At 37.3% G+C, this 26,647-nt stretch overlaps 1 protein-coding gene across 1 annotated transcript in view; it reads right to left on the reverse strand.

The window, feature by feature from the left end:
- jph1a (junctophilin 1a) overlaps positions 1-26,647 on the reverse strand; it is a 54,222-nt gene that overhangs the window by 17,072 nt on the left and 10,503 nt on the right. The window contains exon 3 of the mRNA XM_079806914.1: positions 3,883-4,001. Coding sequence (XP_079663040.1) covers positions 3,883-4,001 — 119 coding nt within the window. The remainder of the gene's footprint in view (positions 1-3,882; positions 4,002-26,647) is intronic.

Genomic DNA, 26,647 nt, shown 5'->3' on the forward strand with positions numbered 1-26,647 from the left:
GTGCATTTGTTCAAGCATGGCTGATTAGACAATGACCTCTGATGCTAAAAACAAACCTACTTTAAAAGTGAAATGTAAAGAAGAGCCATACAGTGTTTGATGTTACACTGAAAGTGTTGTTCAACTGGACGCAGTGTTGGTTCAAGTAGACTCATATTTACTTGGAAAGAAGATGAATGAAATGGGGGAAATGCTTCAGCATCACAAATGAGCAAACAGAACCAGGAAACACCCTGGACTTTCTAATTAACATAGAAACATATGGGCAGCACATTGCTTATGAGTTCTGTAAAAGAAAACTCACTACATAAATACACAGAGCTACTAAAACATTTCACACTCATGAAATGTGAATGTCTGGTTGGTTTTAGCTTGCAGGGTATGTACTGAAAACGTATCATATTAAATAAACACATGGCGGTTCTGACCTCAGGTGTGTTAGTCATTAAATCTAGTGGCACTTATTATAGGCTCATTAACAAATTATATCCTCCCTTGGATTAATCAACTATCAGAAGCGCTACTATCAAAATAAACTTGTCTATTTGAATGAATCTAGTTTGACACATCATGTCTACAGTGAACTGAATTCCACTTCTCAACAAAACTGTATATGCATTATTATTTTTAAATGTAAATATATTGCATAAACTACCATCCAAAAGTTTGGGGTCAGTAGGTGTTTTTTTGTTTTGTTTTGTTTTAATCTAGAGATTAGATCTTTTTTAGATATTCTGCAATGATGCATCTAAAATCCTGAAAAAAAAATGGTTCTCAAAAACTGTTAAACAGCACAACTGTTTTCAGCATTGGTAATAACAAAAAAATGTTTTTCAGCAAACAAATCATCATATTAGAATAATTTCTGAAGGATCATGTGACACTGATGACTGGATTAATGATGCTGAAAATTCAGCTTTGCATTTTAACATACAATGACCAGGCATAACATTATGGCCTAATATTGTGTTTGTCCACCTTTTGCTGCCAAAACAGCCCTGACCCGTCGAGGCATGGACTCCACTAGACCCCTGAAGGTGTGCTGTGGTATCTGGCACCAAGATGCTAGCAGCATATCCTTTAAGTCCTGTAAGTTGTGAGGTGGGGCCTTCATAGATCAGACTTGTTTGTTTAGTACATCCAACAGATGCTCGATAGGATTAAGATCTGGGGAATTTGGAGGCCAAGTCAACACCTCAAACTCGTGCTCCTCGAACCATTCCTGAACCATTTTTGCTTTGTGGCAGGGCGCATTATCCTGCTGAAAGAGACCACAGCCACCAGGGAATACCGTTTCCATGAAAGATTGTACATGGTCTGCAACAATGCTTAGGTAGGTGGTACGTGTCAAAGTAACATCCACATGGATGGCATGTGAAAGCCCAAAGCATCACACTGCCTCTGACGGTTTGCCTTCTTCCCTTCATCCCACAGTGGTGCCATGTGCTCCCCAGGTAAGCGATGCACACGCACACGGGCCAGAATTTGCACCCCACGTGCATCAATAACCCTGTCGCATGTTCACCACTGTTCCTTCCTTGGACCAATTTTTATGCTGACCACTGCAAACCGGGAACACCCCACAAGAGCTGTAGTTTTGGAGATGCTCTGACCCAGTCGTCTAGCCATCACAATTTGGCCCTTGTCAAACTCGCTCAAATCCTTACGCTTGCCCATTTTTCCTGCTTCTAACACATCAACTTTGAGGACAAAATGTTCACTTGTTGCCTAATATATCCCACCCATTAACAGGTGCCGTGATGAAGAGATAATCAGAGATAATTCACTTCACCTCCACAATGTTATGCGGTGTACAGTTGTTTCAAACTGTAATAATATTTCACAATATTACTGTTTTTACGGTATTTTTTATCAAATAAATACAGCCTCTGTGAACATAAGAGACTTCTGCACAGAAAGAGTGTACTTCATTTTCAGTAGGCACAATCTAACGTTACAAATTCTTACAAAACCAGTTTCACTTCATCTCTGAACAAGCCAGAATAAGGTAGTGTTTCTGGCATTAGATTTCACAAATAATGGATTTTGTGGTTTAACGACAAAAAGGGGGTAAATAATGTCACTCAGAGAGTAAAAAAAAACTAGTAGAACAAAAAGCTCTGAGCCGATCTGAGCAACAGCAGTTCTCAGTTTAATTAAGATATTATCTCCCAAACGGCACTCGCAAAGATTTCCCAGGTACCTGTAAGACATGATTCATTTGCACAGTCACATCCTGTCCAACATGAGCGTCTCCTCTTGAAGGTGATTTCCAGTTATAGATCTGCAGAAGGTTATGTACCACCCCCCCTTGTGAGTTTGACCTTTCTCCCTTGACCTCCCTGTGCTCAGCTGGCAGGAGTTTATGTGTTTGGGTGGGGTTTGCTTCTGAAAACTGAGAAGTGTTTCTGGGACCTTTTCCATGAGAGGTGAGCGGCACAATAGAGCTGTAATTTGACATGCCCACTTCTTATCCGAATCTGCTTACTGATAGCAATGTGCCGTACGCACGACACACTCAACAAGCCTTACATTCCTCATCCAGAGAACATTCTCGGTTTGATATGGATGACATTTTTTGGCTGCTGTCTGAAATATTTCCAAAGGGAACTAGAACAATCACTGAGGAACACACTCAACTACTATTAGTGCTCTGTAATGTTGAGTAATAAACTTTATTTGTTTTAATTAGGACTGTAGGAGGCTCAGTGTGCACAATTAATGATGTCGTGGAATAATGAAGTATTTTCTTTCTTAGCCGGAAATCTCTCGAATAAGTTCCCGATGCCAAAAGATTAGACTTTATTGAATAAAGCAACCAAGCCGAGTTGCCAGCTGATCATCTGACTATCCCATTACAAATTCTCATTCTTATACCATTTCTGTTATCATCTATTACCCAATAAGCCTGTTTTGGGGTTCTTTCCCATCCCATTTGTTTGCAACAATTAATTATCAGACCTTCGGACTTCTTTTTAATGGTGGGATCCAGCCAATTAGTCTATTTAAAAAAAAAGAACATTTAATCTCATTACATGTAAACAGAATAGAACAGCTTGATAAATGAGTTTACCATTGAGTGATTGACAGATATTTTCTTCACAGTTTACCATTCTGTGTCCCATTGCTGAGATCAGACAAGACATACAGTATAGTCACATTGACCTTTTGAGGCCTACTAAAAACTAAAAACCAGATTTTCCTGGTTTATTACAGGCTATATGTTTGATATATATATATATATATATATATATATATATATATATATATATATATATATATATATATATATATATATATATATATATATATATATATATATATATATATATATATATATATATATATATATATATATATATATATATATTGAGCCGTACTCAACAATGTCACATGATCCTTCAGAAATCATTCTAATATGCTTATTTGATACTCATATTTTAAAATAGATCAAATAAATCATATCCTTAGTCATATTACTGATGTCACAGCACCGAGTACATTAACACATGACTGCCAATATTTACATATTAATGCCTTGATAAATGTCAATTATAACAGAGGTCAAAAATCTTAAAGGTACATTAGCAAAAAACAGCTTGATAAGCTCTCAGGGTCAGAGAGAGGCTGGAAAATATGTAATTTCACTGTCGAAAAACCTAGATCAACTTGATTAGCCAGGGAAAAACATTATGTCTTTGTACTCTTTTGTTTCTACCCTCAACAGAGCTCCACTGAGCTAGTTTTATGTGAAGAGAAAGCACCTATTGCAAGGTTTTAAGTACAGGTGTGTGGTTATAATCTGGTGACTTTCATCATGGGTATTTGTTTTATTTCAGGGTATGTGTGGGAAAGTAAAACGTTTCTTGTGTAAAACTGTACCTGGTTGATTGAAGCTTGGGGATAATTCATAAGCCACAGCTCTGGCTAAGTCGGATTCCTGACATGCTGCAAGTGCGGCCTGGTCCGCTGCTTCACTCTTAGTCCTTGCGTGGGACGTCCTGCACACACATGGCAGAGAAAATGAAAAAGTTAATGGCATACATCATCATTTGATTGCTTTGCAGTAAAAGTGTGCTTGTGGTATATTTGAAATCCTGGAATATGCATAAACATATCTAATATATTAAACACATGCAGTACATACGGTTTAAAGTGTGTATGAGTGGTTTGCTGAATGCTTGTGCTTGGGTTATTGAAACATGGATGCAGAGAGAAGCTGTGTGTATGTGCACATGTGTGCACACATGGATCTGTGGATGATTCCTATGCCTAAATAGTACTATGGGGTGTGCTGATCCCCTGTTTTTGTAAAATCCAAATCCCGCTTTTACAAATGAACGGGGACAAAGCATTTAATCTGGTCAGAGGGCACAGACCACAGGAACACATCCCTCTTACTCAGTAGACATCAGACATGGGTAGAACACTAAAGCCGGGTGCACACTGTGCGATTTATAATAGTCTTTTACGATTGTTCCTTGTCAGACTGTACGAACATGATCCCCGCTGTAAGCCATGTCACACTGTAAGATCTAAGTTGTCATTAATGTATGACTGTACAATAGTAAAGGGGCGTTAAAAATGGACGCACGCACGCAAGAAAACTTTTATATCATCAAACTATGACGCGTTCGGTGACAGTGAGCTGCATTATACACAGCATTTAAATGGTGACAAAAAAACAAAGAAATCTCTAGCGCTCATTTTGGTCATGGTTTGTCTTGAAAAATGGAGACAATTTGATGGTCGTCGTAGGAGAAGTCACACTGCAGGACTGTACGCCAAATCTTCTGACACTGGCAGAATTTCGTCCGAAGTACAATTTTATCGCAACGGTCATTAATCGGCTGTCGGGGAACATGCCAAAGTAACGATCAAATACTTCATATTTTAGCCTAGGATCAGAGGAATCTTTTAGGATTTGCTAAATTTGTTTCAGACGGCCAAAATCGTACAGTGTGCACCCGGCTTTAGACCTGTATTCCAATAAATAAATCAACTATTTTACAAAATAAAAATATATATAATACTATATTTCATATATAATGAACAAAAAATATTTTTGCATTTACGTTATATACTTTTATAGTGTATATACACATTGCCAAAAGTATTGGGACACCCCTCCAAATCATTGAATTCAAGTCAACTTCAATCACTTCCATGGCCACAGGTGTAAAAAATCAAGCACCTAGGCATGCAGACTGCTTCTACAAACATTTATGAAAGAATCAGTCGCTCAGGAGCTCAGTGAATTCAAGCGTGGTACCGTGATAGGTTGCCTATCCATTGGTCCATTGGTGAAATGCAGAGTCAATAGCTACAGACCTCCAAACTTCATGTGGCCTTCAGATTAGCTCAAGAACAGTGCGTAGAGAGCTTCATGGAATGGGTTTCCATGGCTGAGCAGCTGCATCCAAGCCTTACATCACAAGTGCAATGAAAAGTGTCGGATGCCGTGGTGTAAAGCACGCCGCCACTGGACTCTAGAGCAGTGGAGACGTGTTCTCTGGAGTGACGAATCACGCTTTTCTGTCTGGCAATCCAATGGACGAGTCTGGGTTTGGTGGTTGCCAGGAGAATGGTACTTGCCTGACTGCATTGTGCCAAGTGTAAAGTTTGGTGGCGGGGGGATTATGGTGTGGGGGTTGTTTTTCAGGGGTTGGGCTTGGAAGTGAAAAGAACTCTTAATGAGACATTTTGGACAATTACCAAGACATACCAAGACATTTTGGACAATTTCATGCTCCCAACTTTATGGGAACAGTTTGGGGATGGCCCCTTCCTGTTCCAACATGACTGCGCACCGGTGCACAAAGCAAGGATGAGCAAGTTTGGTATGAAGGAACTTGACTGGCCTGCACAGAGTCCTGACCTCAACCCGATAGAACACCTTTGGGATAAATTAGAGCAGAGACTGCTAGCCAGGCCTTCTCTTTCATCACCAGTGCCTGACCTCACAAATGCGCTTCTAGAAGAATGGTCAAAAAATCCCATAAACACACTCCTGAACCTTGTGTAAAACCTTCCCAGAAAAGTTGAAGCAGTTATAGCTGCAAAGGGTGCTTTGTCGGACAAAACGGCATATTCTGCGATGTGATTGGTCAGATCGCCTGTCAATCAAACTTGCGGCGAAGGGTGAATTGTCCACTCATTGTGAAAAGATGGATCTTAAAATCGCACAGTCATTGCTGGAGAGGGTTCAAATATGAAAACGATGCTGGAAAACTGAAGAACTTTGGGCAGTTTAACTGCTCAGGACAAACAAGGGACTCATGAACAAACATCACAAAAAAACAACAAAATAAAAAAAACACCCGTGGATCAAACAGGTAACGGCACGCAGTATTAAGAATCAATGGTTCATAAACTTTTGAACGGGGTCATTTTAACAAATTCTGTGTGTATATGTATATGTATATGCAAAATTCTTAGGCATTTTAGTATTTTCACCCAAAAGAAAATGGTTTTAAGCCATGTTGTTTATATCTTTGTGTCAGTAGGAAATATCAGTCCAAATATTCCTTTTGCCATTAATTGTAAAAATCCAGTGAGATTTGTCTTTTTTTTTTTTTTTGTGAAAATACTAACGTGACAAAGACTTTTGCACAGTACTGTATACACACACACACACGTACACACACACACGTACACACACACACACACACACACACACACACACACACACACACACACACACACACACACACACACACACACACACACACACACACACACACACACACACACACACACACACACACACACACACACACACACACACACACATATACATATATTATTGCCATGCACATTGCACAGCAAGTGACATTTGTTGAGATTTGAAACTAGTGGAAACAAGATTACAAGAGCAAAAGTCTCCATATGTCTTGAGGCGAAATAATCATGAAAACAGGAAATGATCATGAAGTAAACTAGTGCATAAAAAGTAAACCACAAAAAAAAAAGAAACGTTTGTGTTGTGTTGGGATCATGATAGGCTTGACCTCCGGACGGCTTTAATGAAGCCTGCATCATACTGAAACACAAGCTTAGTCATCAAGAGGTGACCTGCTTCTCAAATCCCTTCAAAACCCCCAACGTGCTGCAACAGACACTGTTTTCATCTTCTCACAGAACGGCCAGATTGAGTCTGTGCAGCGTATGCATTAGGCATTAGGGATTTTTCCCCCGTCGGGTCAGAGCTATTACTATAACTATTACGCAACCCAGCATCAAAAGCACAAAATAAACTCTCTAAAATGCAGGGATTAGTCCAACGTGATGCTTCAGTGAGAACTACCTCCAAATATGAGTCAAGATGCACCAGCAGAATAGGATGTCTGAAATGAATCGTTAAGTGTTTTGCATAGAAACTAAAGCTTTTAGTTCTCTTTATAGTATCAGTTTCTTCCTGTGACCATGATTGATTGAGATGTTTACAGCTTCGTTAAACCCTTCTTAGACAAAGTGGAGGTCTGTTTTAATCATTAACCTTATTTCAAATGCAGGAGGCCAGATGCTTTGGGAGAGTCTGGTCACCAGTGCAAAAATAGCTTATCATTGGGGGACAAAGAGGTGCTTTCTGCCCAGATTCAGATTCTGACACATATCGACCTCTATTTCCCATCGTCACATAATAACGATCATTGTAGAGTCCTCATGTAGACAGTGTGAAGCATGCAAAGCAAGTGATAAAGTGTGAGGAAGTTCTAGACGCATCTATTTGGGGTATAAGTCAGACTGTGGGGTTATGGGAGCCCCACTGACAGAATGTGTCCTCAATATGACTCAATAAGCAAATCCATATATAATAAATACACCATGCAAGATGTCTCAAATCTGTTTTCAAATTAAAACCTCAAATTAAGTATGATACTATTTACACTACAGTTCAAAAGTTTGAGGTCAGTAAGTCAGTATTTTTAAAAGAAATTAATACATTTATTCACATGATTCATTAAATTGATCAAAAGCGACAGTATAGACATTTATAATGTTACATCATATAAATACTTTTCTATTGCATTTCCTATTCAAAGAAGACAAAAATAATTTTCAACATTGATAATAGTAAGAAATGTTTCTTTAGAAGCAATTCAGCATATAATAATGTTTTCTGAAGGATTACTTCTGAAGGAGTAATGAAGATAAAAAATCAGCTTTGCCATCACAGGAATGAATTGCATCTTAAAATATATTCAAATAGAAAACAGTAATTTTCAATTGTAAAAATATTTCACAACATTACTGTTTTTTAATCAAATAAATGCAGCATTGGTGAGTATAAGAGACTACATTAAAACAAATATGTCCAGTGCAGTCCAAAAATCTGACACACCTATTTCATATTTATTAAAGAATATAATAAAATGTTTCCCCATCAAAATTAATTGAAAAATGAATATGTATATTTAAGAATCTTAAATCTTTCTTATTTACTTTTTATGATTCATGTTTTCATTTTATTTAAATTCCCAAAAGTTATTTTTATATTATTATTACATTAAATATTGTTTAAATGACTATTTATATCATTTTCAAGTTTAATTAGATTTTCAAAGTGGTCTCAGAGACTCGACTGTACATAAAGAACAGCATGCGAAGCATTACAGAATGAAAAAAAAATCCCTCTCTATTTCATATACTCCCTCTAGTCAAAACGCATCAGTTTCTGTGTGTACCTACTTCAAGACCTCTGGGTATTTAAAACCTCGGTATGCATCTCTGCACCCCTCTAATTTTAATGGTGCACTTGAATTTCACCCCCTCTCTGTGACCTCCTTTCAGGCCAGGGCCGGGACAAATGAGTGTCTAAGTGCCTGCGGATTGGCTTGGTCCTCCCTCAGGCCATTGGCCCACATTGAGACGGGCTAACGTGGCTGATCTGAAACCAGTTTTGCCAATTTTCATATAAGGATCGAGAAAAAGGATTTGGGTACTACAGGATGCCTCCTGATCACAGCAAAGGTTCATTTCCACTCAGAGCTATTTGCAGAATCATTGCTACATTTGCTGACACTGTTTTGCTGTGAGCCGGTGCTGGCAATTGGTACAGTATGTGCCCACCTCTCTCTCTCTCTCTCTCTCTCTCTCTCTCTCCTCTCTCTCTCTCTCATCTCTCTCTCTCTCTCTCTCTCTCTCTCTCTCTCTCTCTCTCTCTCTCTCTCTCTCTCTCTCTCTCTCTCTCTCTCTCTCTCTCTCTCTCTCTCTCGTGACCTTCTCCCTCCCACATTTTCTCAGTTATACAGGAGATATTTGCATTTTATTCAACAAGCCAAAATCTGCCCCCTAAGATGTTTACGTGGTACATAGACATTAACTCTGGGTCTCTGTGATGAATCATAACAAAGACCTGAGTATTATGCATTTGAATAACTAATAAAAGGGAAGGTTCTGCCTGGTTATATCACTTTGAATAACAAATCTCTTTAGGCTATGAAAAGGGCTGATGAAGCACTGGATAAACAGTCTCTAAAAGGGATAGTTCACACAAACAGAAAAATCAATGAATTATTTACTCACCCTCGTGTCGTTCCAAACTTATATGACTTTCTTTCCTCCATGAAACAAAATCTTTTTCGATACAGTTCATTGACCACATCTGATAATAGCCCCATAAAAGTAGCATAAATACACATTTAAATGTATGTGGTCAATAGTTTTTTTTTCTTTTTTTAAAGACATTAAAAATACAATGAAATGCAGCAAGGGTGCATTAAATTGATCAAAAGTGACAGTAAAGACATTATAATGTTTCAAATGACTTCTATTTCAAATAAATGCAGTCGTTTTGAACTTTCTATTCTTTGATTCAGTTGGGAAGATTTTCAGTGAATAACTAAATTTGAGTCAGTTCTTTACAAAAACTGCAATTTAGAGCAATTTATGTAGTTTTTTGTGTAAACCTGACATGAAGCTTTTCCATGACGAGGAAAATACTCAAGTGCAGATTCTTCAGAAAGATTCTTATTTTGTTTTCCGCAGAAAAATAAGAGCATATAAAATAAAAGTGTTCAGAATGTCAGTAAAACATGAGAGCAAATGATTTTGAAACTATGTTACAATGCTGGTAGAATAAAAACGCATTAAGCACATAGACTGAGTGGAATTTCAACTTCAAATAATCAGATGTTGAAATGTAGTGTTTAGCATGCTTAAAATTGTATACAATTAGCACAATGCTTTTCCATACATGCAGTGTCTGATGCCGCACTCCAAGCAGGTGGGAATGTGGAATTATGCTGACATAATTAATGGCTTGCTAAAATAAACAACGGAAACATAATCATTTATCCAAGCTGTGTTGATTTGCAAATGAGTTGAGGAACAAAATTGTATGCGGAACAACCTACATAAACATTGACGACAAGAATACAGTCAGCCATTGTAAATATGAAGATGTTAATGCTTTGGCATTCTGTCAGTCTTACTGATTAATGAGCAAAATGTAAGCATATTCAATCTAGAAAAAAGATCTACATTAGCACAAAAACAGATCCTAATATTTATCTAGAGAAGACTTTCAGAATGAGATAAATGAGGCTATAATAATTTATGATGGGAGACCTTCTTGGTGTAGGATACTAAGGCAAAACAGTGTGATCTCATCCAAAAGAATCGCATATTACACCTCATCCAACAAATCATTCAAATTTCGTTGCGGGGCGGAATAAATTAGCACATTTCAGATTTTCCGACATGGCTGAAATTAGAAATGAAGCCTGGATTTCTGTTGCAGGCAAGTTCAGGTTAGGGAGCTGTTCAAAACGTACATATTCCAAAAAGTCTAAAGAGGCAATATCACTTCAGCATCCATTACTAAAGCATAGACAGATGCTTGGCAGGGAAAATAGTCCAAATCAGCTTTGATTAAATAGAAAATACCCAGTGCATTGGATTAGCTCTTTAATCTCTTTTTGACACACTTACTTTGAGTGGCAGTCATTGACAATTTCAAGTATTCCAGATATCACCTGCTCACAATAACCCTGGATACTTGTGCTTGTGTGAGTTTCAGTGTGACATTAAATCCAAAAAAAGCCACATGAGATGAATATTTGAGATTTTACTCATAGGAAACTTCAGCTTTTGCATATTAATCATTTTTGGTTTCAGACTATTTTTGTTGTTTTGTTTGATTGTTTCTAGTGTAGTATTGAAATCTCTGTCAAAACCCCCAAAATGCTTAAAGGGTTAGTTCACCCAAAAATGAAAATTCTGTCATTAATTACTTACCCTCATGTTGTTAGACACCCGTAAGACCTCCGTTCATCTTCGGAACAGAAATGAAGATATTTTAGTTGAAATCTGATGGCTCTGAAAGGCCTCCATTGGCATAATAGTTTTGGTGCGCAAAAAAACCCCTAAATAACGACTTACATAGTGATGACGATTTCAAAACACAGCATCATGAAGCTTCGAAGCGTTATGAATCAGCGAGTCGATTCAGCGGTTTGAATCGCCAAATTTCAACAGTTTGGCGGTATGATACGCGCTGATTCATAACGCTACGAAGCTTCATGATGCCGTATTTTGAAATCGTCATCACTATGTAAGTCGTTATTTAGGGTCTTTTTTGCGCACAAAAACTATTATCGCCGATTCATAAAGTTATTTTAGAACCACTGTAGTGAGATGGACTTTGTAACGATGTCTTTAGTACCTTTTAAGGGTCTTGATAGTGAACCGTGCCATTGAGCCAATGGAGGCCTTTCAGAGCCATCAGATTTCAACTAAAATATCTTCATTTCTGTTCTAAGATGAACGGAGGTCTGACTGGTGTCGAACGACATGAGGGTAAGTAATTAATGACAGAATTTTCATTTTTGGGTGAACTAACCCTTTAATTTTTGTACAAATTGTCTGAAAACCTTTTGTTGAAATGCAGCCTCTGTCAAAAATGTTTTGCTAATTGTATGTTTTGTGCTAATTTTAAGACATTGAGGGCCCTATTTTAATGATCTGAGTGCATGGTCTAAAGCGAATGGCGCAGGTGCACTTAGGGTGTGTCCGAATCCAATTTTGCTAGTTTAACGACGCAAGTCCGCCAGGCGCATGGTCCAAAAGGGTTGTCCTTAGTCTCTTAATGAGTCATGGGTGTGTTTTGGGCGTAACGTGCAATAAACCAATCAGAGTCTCATCTCCCATTCCCTTTAAAAGCCAGTTGCGCTTGCACCATGACAGATTCGCTATTTACACGGTGGAATTTGCGAGCAGAAAGATTGACCGCTTCTCCAGAGAGGAATCCTTTTATTTTTTATATTTAAAAATGTTTGTGTGCTGCTGTGCGTCCGTGTGTGTGTAACAAGCAGAGTGTGCGCGCGTTGTGCACCCGCCATGGCCCAGTCATTTTCAGTTGCCTCAAAATGGCAACACGCCAGCAATGCGCCTGAACACACCTCGTTTTCAGACCAGCACGCCCATGGGCGAACAGAGAGGCGCGAGTGCTTTTGCTATTTTAACAAGGTAGCGCTGGACATACATTTTTATAGTGGATTTACTTTAAAGGTGCAGTGTGTGATTTTTTGCGATATCTAGTGAATTGCACCCCCCAACGCTCACCCCTCCCTTTCGAAGCACATAGAGAAGCTACGGGGGCCGACACAGGACAAAAATGTCATCGTCGGAGAGAGCAGAGAGTGACTAGCGCTCTGTAGAGAAGTTTGTCTGTTTAGGGCTACTGTAGAAACATGACGGCGCAAAATGGTTTCACTGTAAGGGGACCCGCGGTGTATGTAGATAGAAATGGCTCATTCTAAGGTAATAAAAACATAACGGTACATTAAGTAAGTTCTTTATTTTTAATTCAACATATAATTTTTTTCAGTGTAGCCTGTTTTTATTATTCTCAACAGTTTATAGTGACATCGAGCATTTTAAGAACACACTACCTTGAACAAATATTCCATCCATCCATCCAAACCGCTTTATCCTTATCAGGGTCGTGGAGGGCCAGTGTCTTGGGCCACAGGCGGGTAAACACCCTTAAAGGATGGCCAGGGCTCAAGAAATATTGAATATTGAACAAATATTCACATGCTAAAATGAAAATGAACTGCATGACAGATCTCAGATCAGTGTGGAAAATATTACTTTTATGCCTCATAGGTTGCTGTCCTGAGTTAACCTGAGGCATTTCAGCATAACGCTTCTCAAAATACACCCACTAAAATGAGCATTATTTGATCTCCTGCTTAAAAAGCCCATGAAAAGTATTTAGTTTTAACACAGCTATAAGGCATGGGCTATGTTTGGAATACCACACTAATCTTAAAATGTCTGCAAATAATACATTTTATTTATAAAGCACCTCTCCCAAGCTCAAGGTCGCTAAAGGTCTTTAGAATATGTATACTTTTACTGTAAGGATAGAATAACCCAAATGACCAACTACATTTGCCAAAACAAATGAACAGAGCTGAGTGACTGGAATACTGTATTCCATGCGCTTGACTTGACTTTCCATTTCCATGTGATGAACCGGAAGTAATGTCAGCCACAACATTTTCTTACATCTTGACTGATTATTTGGTTGGAGTACCAGATAAGACAAAAATGCACAATAATATTTCAAAATAAAATATGACACCAATGCAGCATACTACTGTTTGAAAAGTTTCACTTCATCCTTAAAAGAATAGTATTCAGTATATTCTGTGCAATAAATATTTCATTCTGAACATGATTTTCTATTAGATGTGCTGTGTCCAAAAATCGTATACTCTCAGAGAAGGTACTTTTTGAAGAAAGTACATTCTCTTTAGTATGAATGCAATCCGGTTGTAGTACATTAGTCATGTTGTCATTGTTATGTGACCTACATTGTCAGTTGAGTCACTTCACTGCCATTCACAAATCCTCTCCCATGGCCTTAAGGGATAGTAAAGTGATGGTGCAGGGATGCCGTATTTTTGTAGGCCAAAACCTGGAAACACTTCAGGTTCTATCATCCTTTAGGCAATTGGTTTTTTGAACGGGTTTTTTGATTAAATGGCCTAAATAAGATAAGGTCTGTGGTCTACACAAGCTCTAGGGATGTGACGTAAGGAAATTTTCCCACCGGTTAATCGACGTGTGACAACACCGGTAATACCAGTATCACCGACTGGGCTTTTAAATCACTAATTCTATCTAAACTAGGGCTGCACGATTTGGGGAAAATATCTAATTGCGATTATTCTGGTTAAAATTGCAATTGCGATTTAAAATGCAATTATTTATTTTATTTTATTTTTATAAATGAAAAGTGTGTATATAACATTTTATGTTTATATATTAATATGACTAATAATAATAATTATTATTATTGCTAAATACAAATAAGAAATATTACTATTACAATAACATTCATTATTAGAGCATTTAAGAATAAATATAACAGTATAATAATAATAATATTTATATTTTACAGAAAACTAAAAAAATGATGGGTTACCTGTTAATATGCAGACAGCCTATGACCAAAAATCGTTAGAAAGGTCTAAGGATTTATTGTAAAAAATATTTATTATTATAAAAATATGTACTTTTTATCTGTGATATCAATTTCTTAAAGTCTATGTCTTTAATATGAAATATGAGCCTCTTATGCATCCACTGTGGGGATTAAAACTCCTGTACATTGACGAAAAGTATATGGATTGTCATATACATTTATTTTATAAAAGTATTATTTTTCTTATTTTCTACCCAAAAGTTTAATTCAAACTGGAAGCCAGAGGGCGCCCTCGAGCAGAAACTCCACATTTTCCTCAGAGAAGTAATCATTTTCAGGAAATCCCTAATGTGAAGCTCACGCTGTAGGCTGAATAAAACGAAGATAGAAACGCTTTGACTGATTAAACATGAAGATAATACTTCTGCGACAAGATATGGTGTATTTGAGTTCTTCAAGCCTTCTCGGGTATTTTCATAATAATAAAATATTCAGTGCTGATTGGCATTCAGTGATAAGAAGCCACATCAGCTCGACTGACGATATGAAGTGAGTTAAAAGCTGTTATTAAACGTTGTATTTTGTTGGACAACAGTTTTATGAACGCTTCACATTACTAGTTTGTGAAGATGTTTGACGAGGTGTTGTTTTTTCAAACGCACATTATAAGCGACTCAAACTCGCAGTGCTTTCAGACGGAGCAGCGTTTACTGATCACAGAGGCGCTCTTCACTGACACGCTGGGCATATATTTATTTAATATTCACAGCCTTTGCGCTTTCATAATCGCACATAAGCCAAATCGCGATTGCGGTTCGATATCGATTAATCGTGCAGCACTAATCTAAACCGAAAGTAACATGCACACGGCCGCTCGGGCATTCATAACGGAGGCGAGTGGTTTCAAAGAATTCCTATGAAAGTTAAGCTTCTATAGCAATAAACTGAAACACACCGTGACTGACAGTTCGGCCGTAAATGCACGCTCTGTGCGGCCGTGAATGCGCTCTATGTGTGGCTGTGCACATTTTAGTTTTGGTTTAGAATTAGCGCCAATTCGGGGGCGGGTTTTTGAATTGTGGTTTCATTAGCCTATTATTCTTAATGAAAAAGACAACAAGACAACAGTACAATGACAAACTCACTTAAATAGGCGCTTTTACATTTCGCTTTGAAACCAAATCTTCCGCAATCATCACATTCAGCTCCTCGCTCTTGTGATAAATGAAATCTGACTCCTCCTGCTGGCCTGTGCCGCGACTCTTGGTCGGATCATGCTTTATCAAGCAGACATGTTCAGTTTTTATTTGTATTGTCTGTTATCTAACTGAACTAAATTATTTTATTACTAAAAATAAATAAAATAAATGACGGTGGGGGCAGTGTCACGGTAGCCTGGCTCCGCCCTCCTACGTACTTCTGCTCAATTTTCATTTTCCTTCAGTACTCCGTCTGGGACTGCAGTATATTCTTAGGTTTTATCCGAACAAATTTTTACAGGTCCAATCAGCGAACAGAGGGAGTGACTGAGAACGATGACGTTGATGTCATGCTCTAGTTTGAGATGACATACGTCACGGGGACTGCAGAGGTTATCTAGGACATTAAACGTCATCACACCAAACAGGTAAACTCATCTATGCATTAGTCCACTTTTACAGCCTTGTTGTGTTTATAACCATGCTCTTGTATATTATTGTAACTCAAACTTTCAGGTAAAATTGGTAATACTTTATTTTACTAGGATATTGGCTGTTTATTAGAACTTATAAAGCACATACCAATGCCTTATTCTGCATGACCTTATTCTACATCCCTTAATCCTACGCAATACCTGAATTTAAACGCTCCAAATCTACATTACTAACTATTAATAAGCAGTAAATTAGGAGTTTATTGAGGCAAAAGTTGTAGTTAACTCTTTCCCCGCCAAACACAGAATTTTCCGGATTTGTATACGCTAGGGGGGCGCTATTACGCATCTTTAAAAGATCAAAACACAGGCGAAGAAGACGCAATAAACATTAAACATCATATAAATCAAAACTATCTAATGTTACTGAATGAAATGTCGTCCCAGGATGAGGTATAGGACTGTGCCAAGTATTAGGGGTGTTGATGGACTCGATCTACTCCATCTGTGTTTGATCATCGTTCTGAATCCGATCAAGATGTAATCTTTGACAAAAACATGATTTTCTCAGCTTTTTGTTCAAAATGTAGCTTTTTTATAAAAATTACCCATATTCAAGTGTTAATACAAAAGCAATGCATGAAGCTAGAATAAAATGTTTCTTTTTTTTGTTTAAAAGCAGAGACTCTTTCTTTTGATATATTGCATGATCAGATATTTATACAACAAAATATTCTATGGGCCATTACATTTATGTGAAAATTATCAAAAACCCTGACGCTGGCTAGCAACTTAAAAAAAAAAAACGCTGGCGGGGAAAGAGTTAACAGTGAATATGTGTTCCCCATACAAAAGTGTGACCATACAATTTTTGTTTTTTAAATAAAGACTGAAAATGTTCAGAAGCTTTGTGATGGTGACACCACGCCTCGGTATATGCTCCAAGAACGGACACTGCACTAGTGATACAAAACACAGGTCTGTTACGTCCCATTAAAAACCTCCAATATTTCGCAGTAGATTCATTTATATTGATTATAATAACGGGTAATAGGCTTGCTGCGATAGGCATAACACCGGTTTAACAGGCATAACAGACAGGCAATAACACCGGTTACACCACTTGCCCTCGCCCTTTTTTTTACACAAAAATGAATACAAATGCAAAATAATATTTCAAAATAAAATATGACACCAATGCAGCATACTACTGTTTGAAATGTTTCACTTCATCCTTAAAAGAATAGTATGTGCAATAAGTTTTTCATTCTGAACATGATGCGAAATGAAATGAAACCTATTTAAGTGAGTTTGTCATTGTACTGTTTTGTTATTGTGTTTTTCATTTAATAATAATAGGCTAATGAACCCACCATTCAAGCAATCCGGCTCTGAATTGGTACTAATTCCAAAACTAAACTAAAATATAAGCACGGCTGCACTCTCATTCATTGACGGCCCCACAGTGCGCACGCACTGTAATGTGACGTTGAGGAAAAATTTTCTCACCGTCACATCCCTAACGGGTAGAAAGGCTAATACATTTTGGTTCTATTTTTCTATTTTCCACAATGTCAAACGAACGCAGCTTAACCCAAAATGTAAGCTCAGGCATGCGCTTCTTCCATATAAGCTCATGCAGTTGTACGCTCTAGACAGAGAATACTCTGTTGCAGGGAACGCTAAGAAGAAGCAAAAGTATAACGAGGGTTCCTATTCAACTCTCCATCCTATTAAAAATGGCTAGGCTATAAGATAATTGTAACAAAAAGAGTATTGTATTTGGCCAGATTTTATAGTGTAAACTAGAGCTGCAACTAACGATTATTTTTTCTGTCGACTAATCTAACGATTATTTTTTTCGATTAGTCGACTAATCTAACGATTATTTTTCCGGATTAATCTTATGATTCTTTTTTACTGATTATTGTATTTCAAAGAGGGTAGTGAATTTGTATGTTATGTTAACATGAAATATTTCAGGAAGGGTAGTGTACATAGTATGCCATTTTATAATGAAATATATGAACACAAGAAGCTTTTTAAACATAATATATAATGATACTATTCATCATAAAATGTATACAGAGTAGGCCTAATTAGGAAAAGTTGTTTACTATAGTAGTTGAGTATGATTTACTTTTTGATTTGTGTCAATAGTAAACGAAAATGCACTTGTATTAATCTGCAAAAGGTTCACATACAGGAGCTTTCAGCATAGTTTTAATGTATAACTAGTCGTCTATTTTGAAGATACATGTGCATAAACAATGACTAAAGCTGCCAGAAGTTTTTGCCCAAACTTCAAAGACACATTTAAATGATTAAAGCTAGAGGCATATCTTAACTTTAATGTTACTTTAATCATGTAAACTACCTATATACAGCATGTTATTATGCATATGTGTTTGGGACAGAGGGGAACCAGGTCGCATTAACAGGAGATATATGCAGCCCATAATAAATAAAAGCACGAGACGTACTGGGGTGGGAGTCGGAGAAGAACCCCGGAAAATGTGACCGTCTGTTGCAATACACGCGCCACGGTTCAGCTGCGCGAGAGAACACTGGCAGCAGGGTTGCCAGGTTTTCACAACAAAACCCACCCATTCGTTACTCAAAACTAGCCCAAAACAAACCCAATCGCATTTCGGGGAGGTTCTCTGGTAAACATCGCGTTCGGGGGGTTAAATATGTGTGTTTTTTTTGTAGGGCTGCCTGCTAAAATTCTCATTCCCGGGGCTAAATATCACATAATTGGGATCGCTTCAACCCGCGGACATGAGACGCAGCCCGCGGCAACAGTGTAGATGCAGCCCTGGTGTAAACCTATGAGAACCGTTTCGAGGGGGATGCCAGGTATGCACGAAAAAAAAAACTACAAAAAAAGAATATTCTAATCCCAAAATTGAAAATCGAATACCAACCCAAATATTCAAATATTTTGTTCCTGCCCATATGTGTCCGTTCAATCGCAAGGAGACCTGAAAGAGGAATCAATTCGGTGTTCGTGCACAGTTCGCTGGCCGTCTTGATGCCCTAAGCGGGGAATTGTTTAAAATCATTTAAAAAAAAATTTAAATGTGTAAATTGTCAAGAAAAACGTGCAAATTAAACTTTCACTCTATGATGGTTAAACTTAGCAATTAATCCGCCTGGTCCATATGGATCAACTGCGATCTGTAGCTGGTAGAATCCGTGTAGTGACATTGCCACTCAGGATCGGTCGCTTGTCTGTTGCCTATGGCTACCAGTTTATCTGTAGTTGGCTAAGCGTGTAATTTGAGCGACATAAACACAAATTAATAACAAAATTAAAAGAAATATCTGATCATCCTCCATAACGAGGTTGCTCTTTACATCTCATATCATCTGTAAACTCTTGCGTTACCAAGCCCCACAGTGGAAAATGAAACCATATCCGTACCGGCTGGGCCAAATTGGCACGGAATGGAGTGGTTCAACAAAGAGAACGGTTTTGTCCGACGGTGAAAAATCATCTATACTGATTTTTGCCTACTATATAGGAATATGCATATTCAGGAGGGAGATTCTCATTCTAGAGAGCACTTGATTGGAAGTGCAAAACTGTAAAAAAAAAACCTGTAAATGTGCATACACGATAGAATTGTGAATTGAAAGTGAATTGTATCAGTTATAAGGAGAACACAAGATTGACCTCAAAGCTAACAGGTATGAACTAAAAGCCACAAATCATTTTGATCAAGTTATTTTGATTTCATGGCATCTTTAAGCTTGAGAATTTATCAATGATTATTATCAAAGATTACAATGCCCACCTGTTCATGATGTTCATTCGATTAGCGAACCTTATTTACATCTGCCATTTTATAACAAAAGCTTGCAACATTTGTACCTATTCAGTGAGATCTGCATTCTGTTTTTATCTTGTGATCAGCACACAGTGGTCACGTTGCCATCGCCTTCTAATTTTCGCTCTTTATTAAATTAATTAAATAAATAAATAAACAGGAAGTAGGAGCGAACCATCTGCCTCCCTCACAGTAACACTTCTACTGCAGAAAAACCAGTGCATGACTGGATGCGATCTCCATGGCAACGCTACAGCACTCTGGCAGGTGCTTCTACACATCATCTGGCCCTGTGTTAACAAATAGCAAGAGCTTAACAAACCAAGCGGAATAAAGACTTTACGGCTATAGCACACGTACAGGATCACATATACTCACTTAACACTCTTGCGCACACACAAACACACTTCTTCCAGCAGGGTGGGATATTACATGTCGTGCATTCAAGCGAAAGCTTTGTGAGCTTAAACACACACACTCGCGTACGTTGTTGAGAAACTTGATGTCTCTTGTACAACGTTCATAGCACCTTGTTAGAGGAAAGGTCACATCGCCTGGCAACAGAATGCATCGAGCTCCAGCTGCAATTTTAATTAGGGTAAAACTGTTTCCTGCCCTGCGCTTCCTCTCCTTCCATTCACAGACGTGCGGTCGATACAAGCAGGTGAAGTGGGCACATCTTCCACCTCACTGCTTTGATTCACATGCAAACAAATCCATATGGCCTAAAGAACAACTCCAGAACACATCTTTCATTTCAATCTATAGGTGAAAGGGGAAGGGGGCAGTTTACTTCTTAATATAATTAGTATTATGTCTTAGTACTAGTATGTTGTTTACTTGTGTAATATCGATATATAATATTGTTTACAGTATATAGTTTTCTTAATCCATATGCACTGTAAAAAAAAAAAAAAAAAAAAAAATTGTTTATTATCCAAACACACACTGCTGTTAAAATGTTTGGGGTCCGTAAGATTATTATTATTATTATTTTTTTCCAGAAATTAATACTTTTATTCAGAAAGGATGCATTAAATTGATCTTAAAGGGATAGTTCACCCACAAATGAAAACTACCTCATGATTTTCTCACCCTCAAGTCATCCTAGGTGTATATGACATTCTTCTTTCAGACGAACACAATCGGAGTTATATTAAAAAATATCCTGGCTTTTCCAAACATTATAATGGCAGTGAATGGCAGCCAAAAATTTGAAGCTCAAAAAGTGCATCCATCCATTATAAAAGTTATCCACACGGCTCCAGGGGTTAATAAAGGCCTTCTGAAGCAAATCAATGGGTTTGTGAAAGAAAAATATCCATATTTAAAACTTTATAAAGTAAATCCTTGAGCTTCCGGCAGACCGCCTTCTGTATTCAACTTACGAAAAAAGCGTAAACACCAGTAAATAATGGGGTAATTTTCCTTTTTGGTAGGGATGCACCGGTTGACTGGCCAAAAACTGGAACCGGACGTTTTTTGCTTCTAGCGCGCGATCGGTTTTCTTTGTATTTTTCTGCCGATTTTTTCCGAAAGTGCGCCCGCGTGCACATACGCCTATATTGCAATCATTTGCGAACATGTCACTTGTGTGTTACAAACGGAAACTGGAGAACTGAGGGAAGAGACGAGATACGCTGAAGGGAATGATGAGCAGCTTACCTCTCCGCCCTGCACAAGCTCAGATAGTGAGCGTTTGTTCAGCTCAGCTTCTCACGTGTTGGATCGGATGAGAACGAAACAGACTAACTTGTGACAAAGCCGAAATACTTATTTTTGTAGCCTAAAGAAGAACATGCATGCACTTTTGAAATGATATACTATCAGTTCTGTAGCCTTGGATGATAATTTTTATTTTACCTTAAAATTACATTGACTTAATTTGATTTAAAAAGCACCTGCTGTAGCATCTTAGTTTTTTTCGTTGCACTAAACATTATTTGATTTAACATTTTGGAACAATTATATACTTTGGTTTTATTTAATTTCACTGATAAAGACTTTTTTTCTTTACACTGAATTTAAAAACAAATGCTGATTTAAGTAACATCTTTGTTTGGATTGCAGAATATGCAGTTGTTGCCTTTAATTTCACCTTTCAGCCTTTTAATTTTCAATTCAATTTCCCGTTAATTTCGGGATTTTGTTGATTGCGGACTTGTTTTCATTAGCCAAAAGCAAATGTAGCCTGTTAAATACCAAATAAACATCTTGTTCATGTATACTTTAGTTCTTTTATTGTGTAAAAAAAAAAATCGGAAATCGGTTTCGGAATCGGCCATGTAAAATCATGATCGGTGCATCACTATTTTTTTGGTGAACTATCCCTTTAAGTAACAGAAAATATATTTATAAATGTTACGAAATAACTTTTGAACTTTCTATTTATCAATAATTCCTGAGAAATTGTATCATGGTTTCCACATATTAAACGGCACAAACGTTTTCAACATTGATAATAATTATAAATATTTCTTAAAGCAGAAAATCAGCATATTAGAATGATTTCTGAAGGATTATGACACTGAAGACTGGATTAATGATGCTGAAAATTCCGCTTTGCCATCAAAGGAATAAAATTACATAGCCTATTAAAATATATTCAAATTAAAGTTATCCCTTAAATCTCCCATCTTAATCCTCCATCTATACAGAACATTGGTCTTCTGTCCTGGAGGTCAAACAGTGTGCTGGAATTAGGTCATTTATTTGATGACAGTCTAGTGAAATCTTCTTGGTTGTTAAGCCACGAGTTCAACCTTCCCAGGAATGATTTCTTTTTTTATTTCTTCAATTACGCCATTTTTTAGAGACACAATAAAAGAAAGTAATTTACGATTCAATCTCACTGACATTGAAAAAAAGTTTTTTTTCTTCATTTGCTCTAAAGAAGATGATCTCTTCATTATACACAATGCTGTCTAATGTTGGTTTTTCAACTTTTGACTCTCTGAGGTCAGTATGGGAAAGGGATTTAGGATTACGTTTTAGCGATGAGGAGTGGCTATCTGTTTATAAATGTGTTTTTTTCAAGGGTGCTTCAATTTCGGCCCATGAACAAAGCTATAAATGTATTCATTGGACATATTTAACCCCAGCCCGCCTTCATAAAATTATTCTCAGTTATTTTTTATGTAAAGCTCAATGTAAAGCTGACATTGGTGCGGTGATGCATGTATTTTGGGATTGTGACAAAATCAAATCCTACTGGAAAAAAAATCACAAAATTACTCTGTATTGTTGATCTTTGTCTTGACTACGATAAAGAATGTGTATTGAACTTTTGTTTAGTCTTGGCAAAAAAAAAGTATACTATTATTATGGTCATCCCCTCGGGTACCTTCAGTAAATATGTGGTTGAGTCAGGCCTCCACTCTTTTACCACTAAAAAGGCTAACTTGGGACCTCCATAAAAGATCAAATGCTTTCTGGTGTACTTGGTCCTCTCTTTGGAACTTTCTTAAAGATGCTCAGTGATTACTATATCTCTTTATTTCAGTTTATATATTACCTATGACAATTATTTCATTATTCTAATATGCCCTGTTGTAATTGTTTCTTTTTTCTTTCCATTGTTTTCTCCGTCTTATATGTATAAGTATGTGCATATCAAGAGATTGTAACCTAAATTTTAGCATTTTTGTGAGATACTGGACTGGTACCACTGTTGTCCTGGTTCAATTAAAAATGTAAGTTTTTTTATAAAGTTATAATTTCACAATATTACTGTTCACTATTTTTCGATCAAATAAATGCAGCCTAGATGAGCATAAGAGACTTCTTTCAAAGACACTGACAAATCTTACAAACCACAAACTTTTGAATGTTTTTTTTTAAAAAAAACACACATTTATTTTAAATCAAAATGTACTATTACGCAAAATTGCTTTATAGAAATGTTCTTACCCCATTGGACAGTTGGTTAGTCTACTCTTTACGGTTACATTTGTATGTATGGGAAGCACTTTATTTTACAGACCTGTTCCCCCATGGCCATACGATGTACTTATTACAATAATTACAATAACTGGGTAATAACTAGGTACTAACCCTGAACCTAAACCTAACCTTAACCCCTGTAGTTACCTTATATTACCCAGTATTTTCCTAGGTAAGTACACTGCAAATATGCATAGTGTAAAATAACGTGCAACCTTTGTATGGTGTTTAGGATATCTTAAAATAATTTATAATTTATATTTATCTTTATAACAGCTTATTATCGTACACAATTTGTTTCTCAAATAAATATATCCTGTTTAAAAGACAGTTAAATATTTTTACTGCCACGCAAGGAGTAAGAAATAGATTTTTCGCAGCCGATTATTATATTCATATTGGGTCATATAAAGTTCAATAAGCTCTACGATAAGCACATAGGATTTAAAATCTTCTGAATGATCTAATGAGCTTAGAAAAAGGTGGTGGCATTAAACAAAGGCCAGAGATGTAGCACTGGAAGTGAAGACAGATACAGTGGGATTAAAGCAGCACTAGGAAACTTTTCAACCTTTATAATATATTTTCAAGACTCTTGTGATGATACATGGACTTACAATAGGTTGAATGACACGTCTGCCATAGTCTGACGGGGTCTGTATCGTTTTTAATCGTACTTTTAAACTTCGGGTTTCGGGTAGTAACCCGAGAACAAAAAGAACTACAAAATTCGACTGCTTTACGGCATATACGTCACTTCCACCACCCCCCCCCACTTCCTTAAATTCGGACGTGCGAGCCCAACTATCATTTGTTTGCTGAATGTTATAGTCATGGCCGAAGCAGCACAGAAAAATTAGAAAGCAAAGGTTTTGTCGGAGGAAAGCAAAAAGAGGAAACGAGAAAGTGATGGGATTAAAGGCAGGACGAGGATCAACATTGGGCCAGCGTTTGCTCGTTGGCGTGAGCTGAAGGAGGAGGGGCTACATTCTTGCAAGTAAATACATGAGACGTACAAAATCATATTTTAGGATACCTAACATGTCTGTGATATTTGTTTATTTGTCTTGCCTCAAGCTATAATGCAAATCGATTTTTCAAATTTGCAGATTCATCTATGGTAGCTTGATATTATAATATTGACGATATATGGTTATTACCTACCACTCAAACATTGAACTGAAGTATCATATAGATTCTGTAAAACGGGAACCAATAGACTAGGCTACTATAATGACGCTGGCTTGTAAACGTGAGCATCGCAATCATTTGGCGTTTGAAAAAAAATAAAACCCATGAAATTATATTCATATGACATGCTGAAACATATGCCACTGTATCTGGGATGAAGACATTTCACACGCGACGCAAGCAGAACACCTGCATGTGAACTCCTGCAGTGTTCAGGGCTATCACGCCGCATTCACACGGCCCGAGACGCATTGACGCCGACGCCCCGTGTGAATGCGACGTCATGGTTGTCATGTCAACAAATGCACGTGCGATGCATCCCCTGATGAAGGATGACAGAGTTTACGACAGTAGTAGAGGACAATACTGTTTCCCAACTGTAGGGGGACCCAGAGAGCAAAACCTACCTAGTGCTGCTTTAATATACAGGCAGAGATTGTGAAGGTTGGATACTAACAAAAACAAAAATCCGGAGAGGTTTGTCCAGAGGTGCGGATCAGGGCAGTTATACGTGCCAATTCAGTGTCGTTCCTAATATTTACTGTACACAGAGATCTTTCTGTTATTAATACCATGTGATGCTCCAAAAGGGAGGATGAGGACAGGGAGGCCGCATGATAAAGCTGGCAGATGTTTTGTCTGGCAGTGATATACTAATCTTGGCGTTAAACATGATTGCTAATATCAATCACTGCAGCTGTGGATTATTCGAAATTAACATAAATTATGAAAGTGTTTCAATAATCTCATTTCGCTTCCATTTCACTGACATTCTACTTATCCAGCAATGGACTTGTCACTGTACAAACTAATTATGGCAGCATTCTGAGTGAAATTGAGATGTGATTGAGCATGCTTTCCAATTTCACCACGGCTTTAATTTATGTGTCCTCATTCCAGACTGCATTAATTAAAAATACGATGGCTGCGTCTATCAGTCTTTTTATGTGTTGCTCATATTAAGCTCTAATAAGGGGAGTTGTGGGGAGTTCGGCATCAGCACGTTTAATTTTAGTGGTTGCGCTGTGCTGGAGGGTAGGGTGGCTCTCACGTGGGCCTGCGTTGAGCTGGATGTGGACAGGCTCCTCACTCATAACCTGTCAACATGAAGAAATCCCTCACTGCAGTTCTGCCACAGCGATAAACAGATCGCAGGGATTGGGCAAATCGGGTGACGAACAGCTTCATCAACCAATCAGAGTCTGTTCTTTCCTGTAAGTGGATTTTTTTCACATGCTGTAAAGCACTGTGTGCTTTTTAAAGATGTTCTGGGCCTTCTCTAAAATCACTTCCTAAAATGAATGGTCTAATTATATATTATATTCAACTGTTATAATAAAAAGAACTAGATTATTTTTATCTTAAATACACTATCATTCAAAAGTTGTATTTATTTCTTATTAAAGGACTGAATATTTTTATTCAGGATGCAATAAAGACAATTAAATTGTTACAAAAGATTTATTTTTCAAATAAATGTTGTTTGTTTGAAAAAAAACTATTATGGTTTCTACTAAAGTATTAAACAGCACAATGTTTTCAACATTGATAATAATAATAAAATGTATTTCATGAGAATGACTTATGAAGGTTCATGTCACATTGGCT

The sequence above is a fragment of the Gobio gobio genome (genome assembly GCF_949357685.1).
Source record: "Gobio gobio genome assembly, chromosome: 23".
NCBI lineage: Eukaryota > Metazoa > Chordata > Actinopteri > Cypriniformes > Gobionidae > Gobio > Gobio gobio.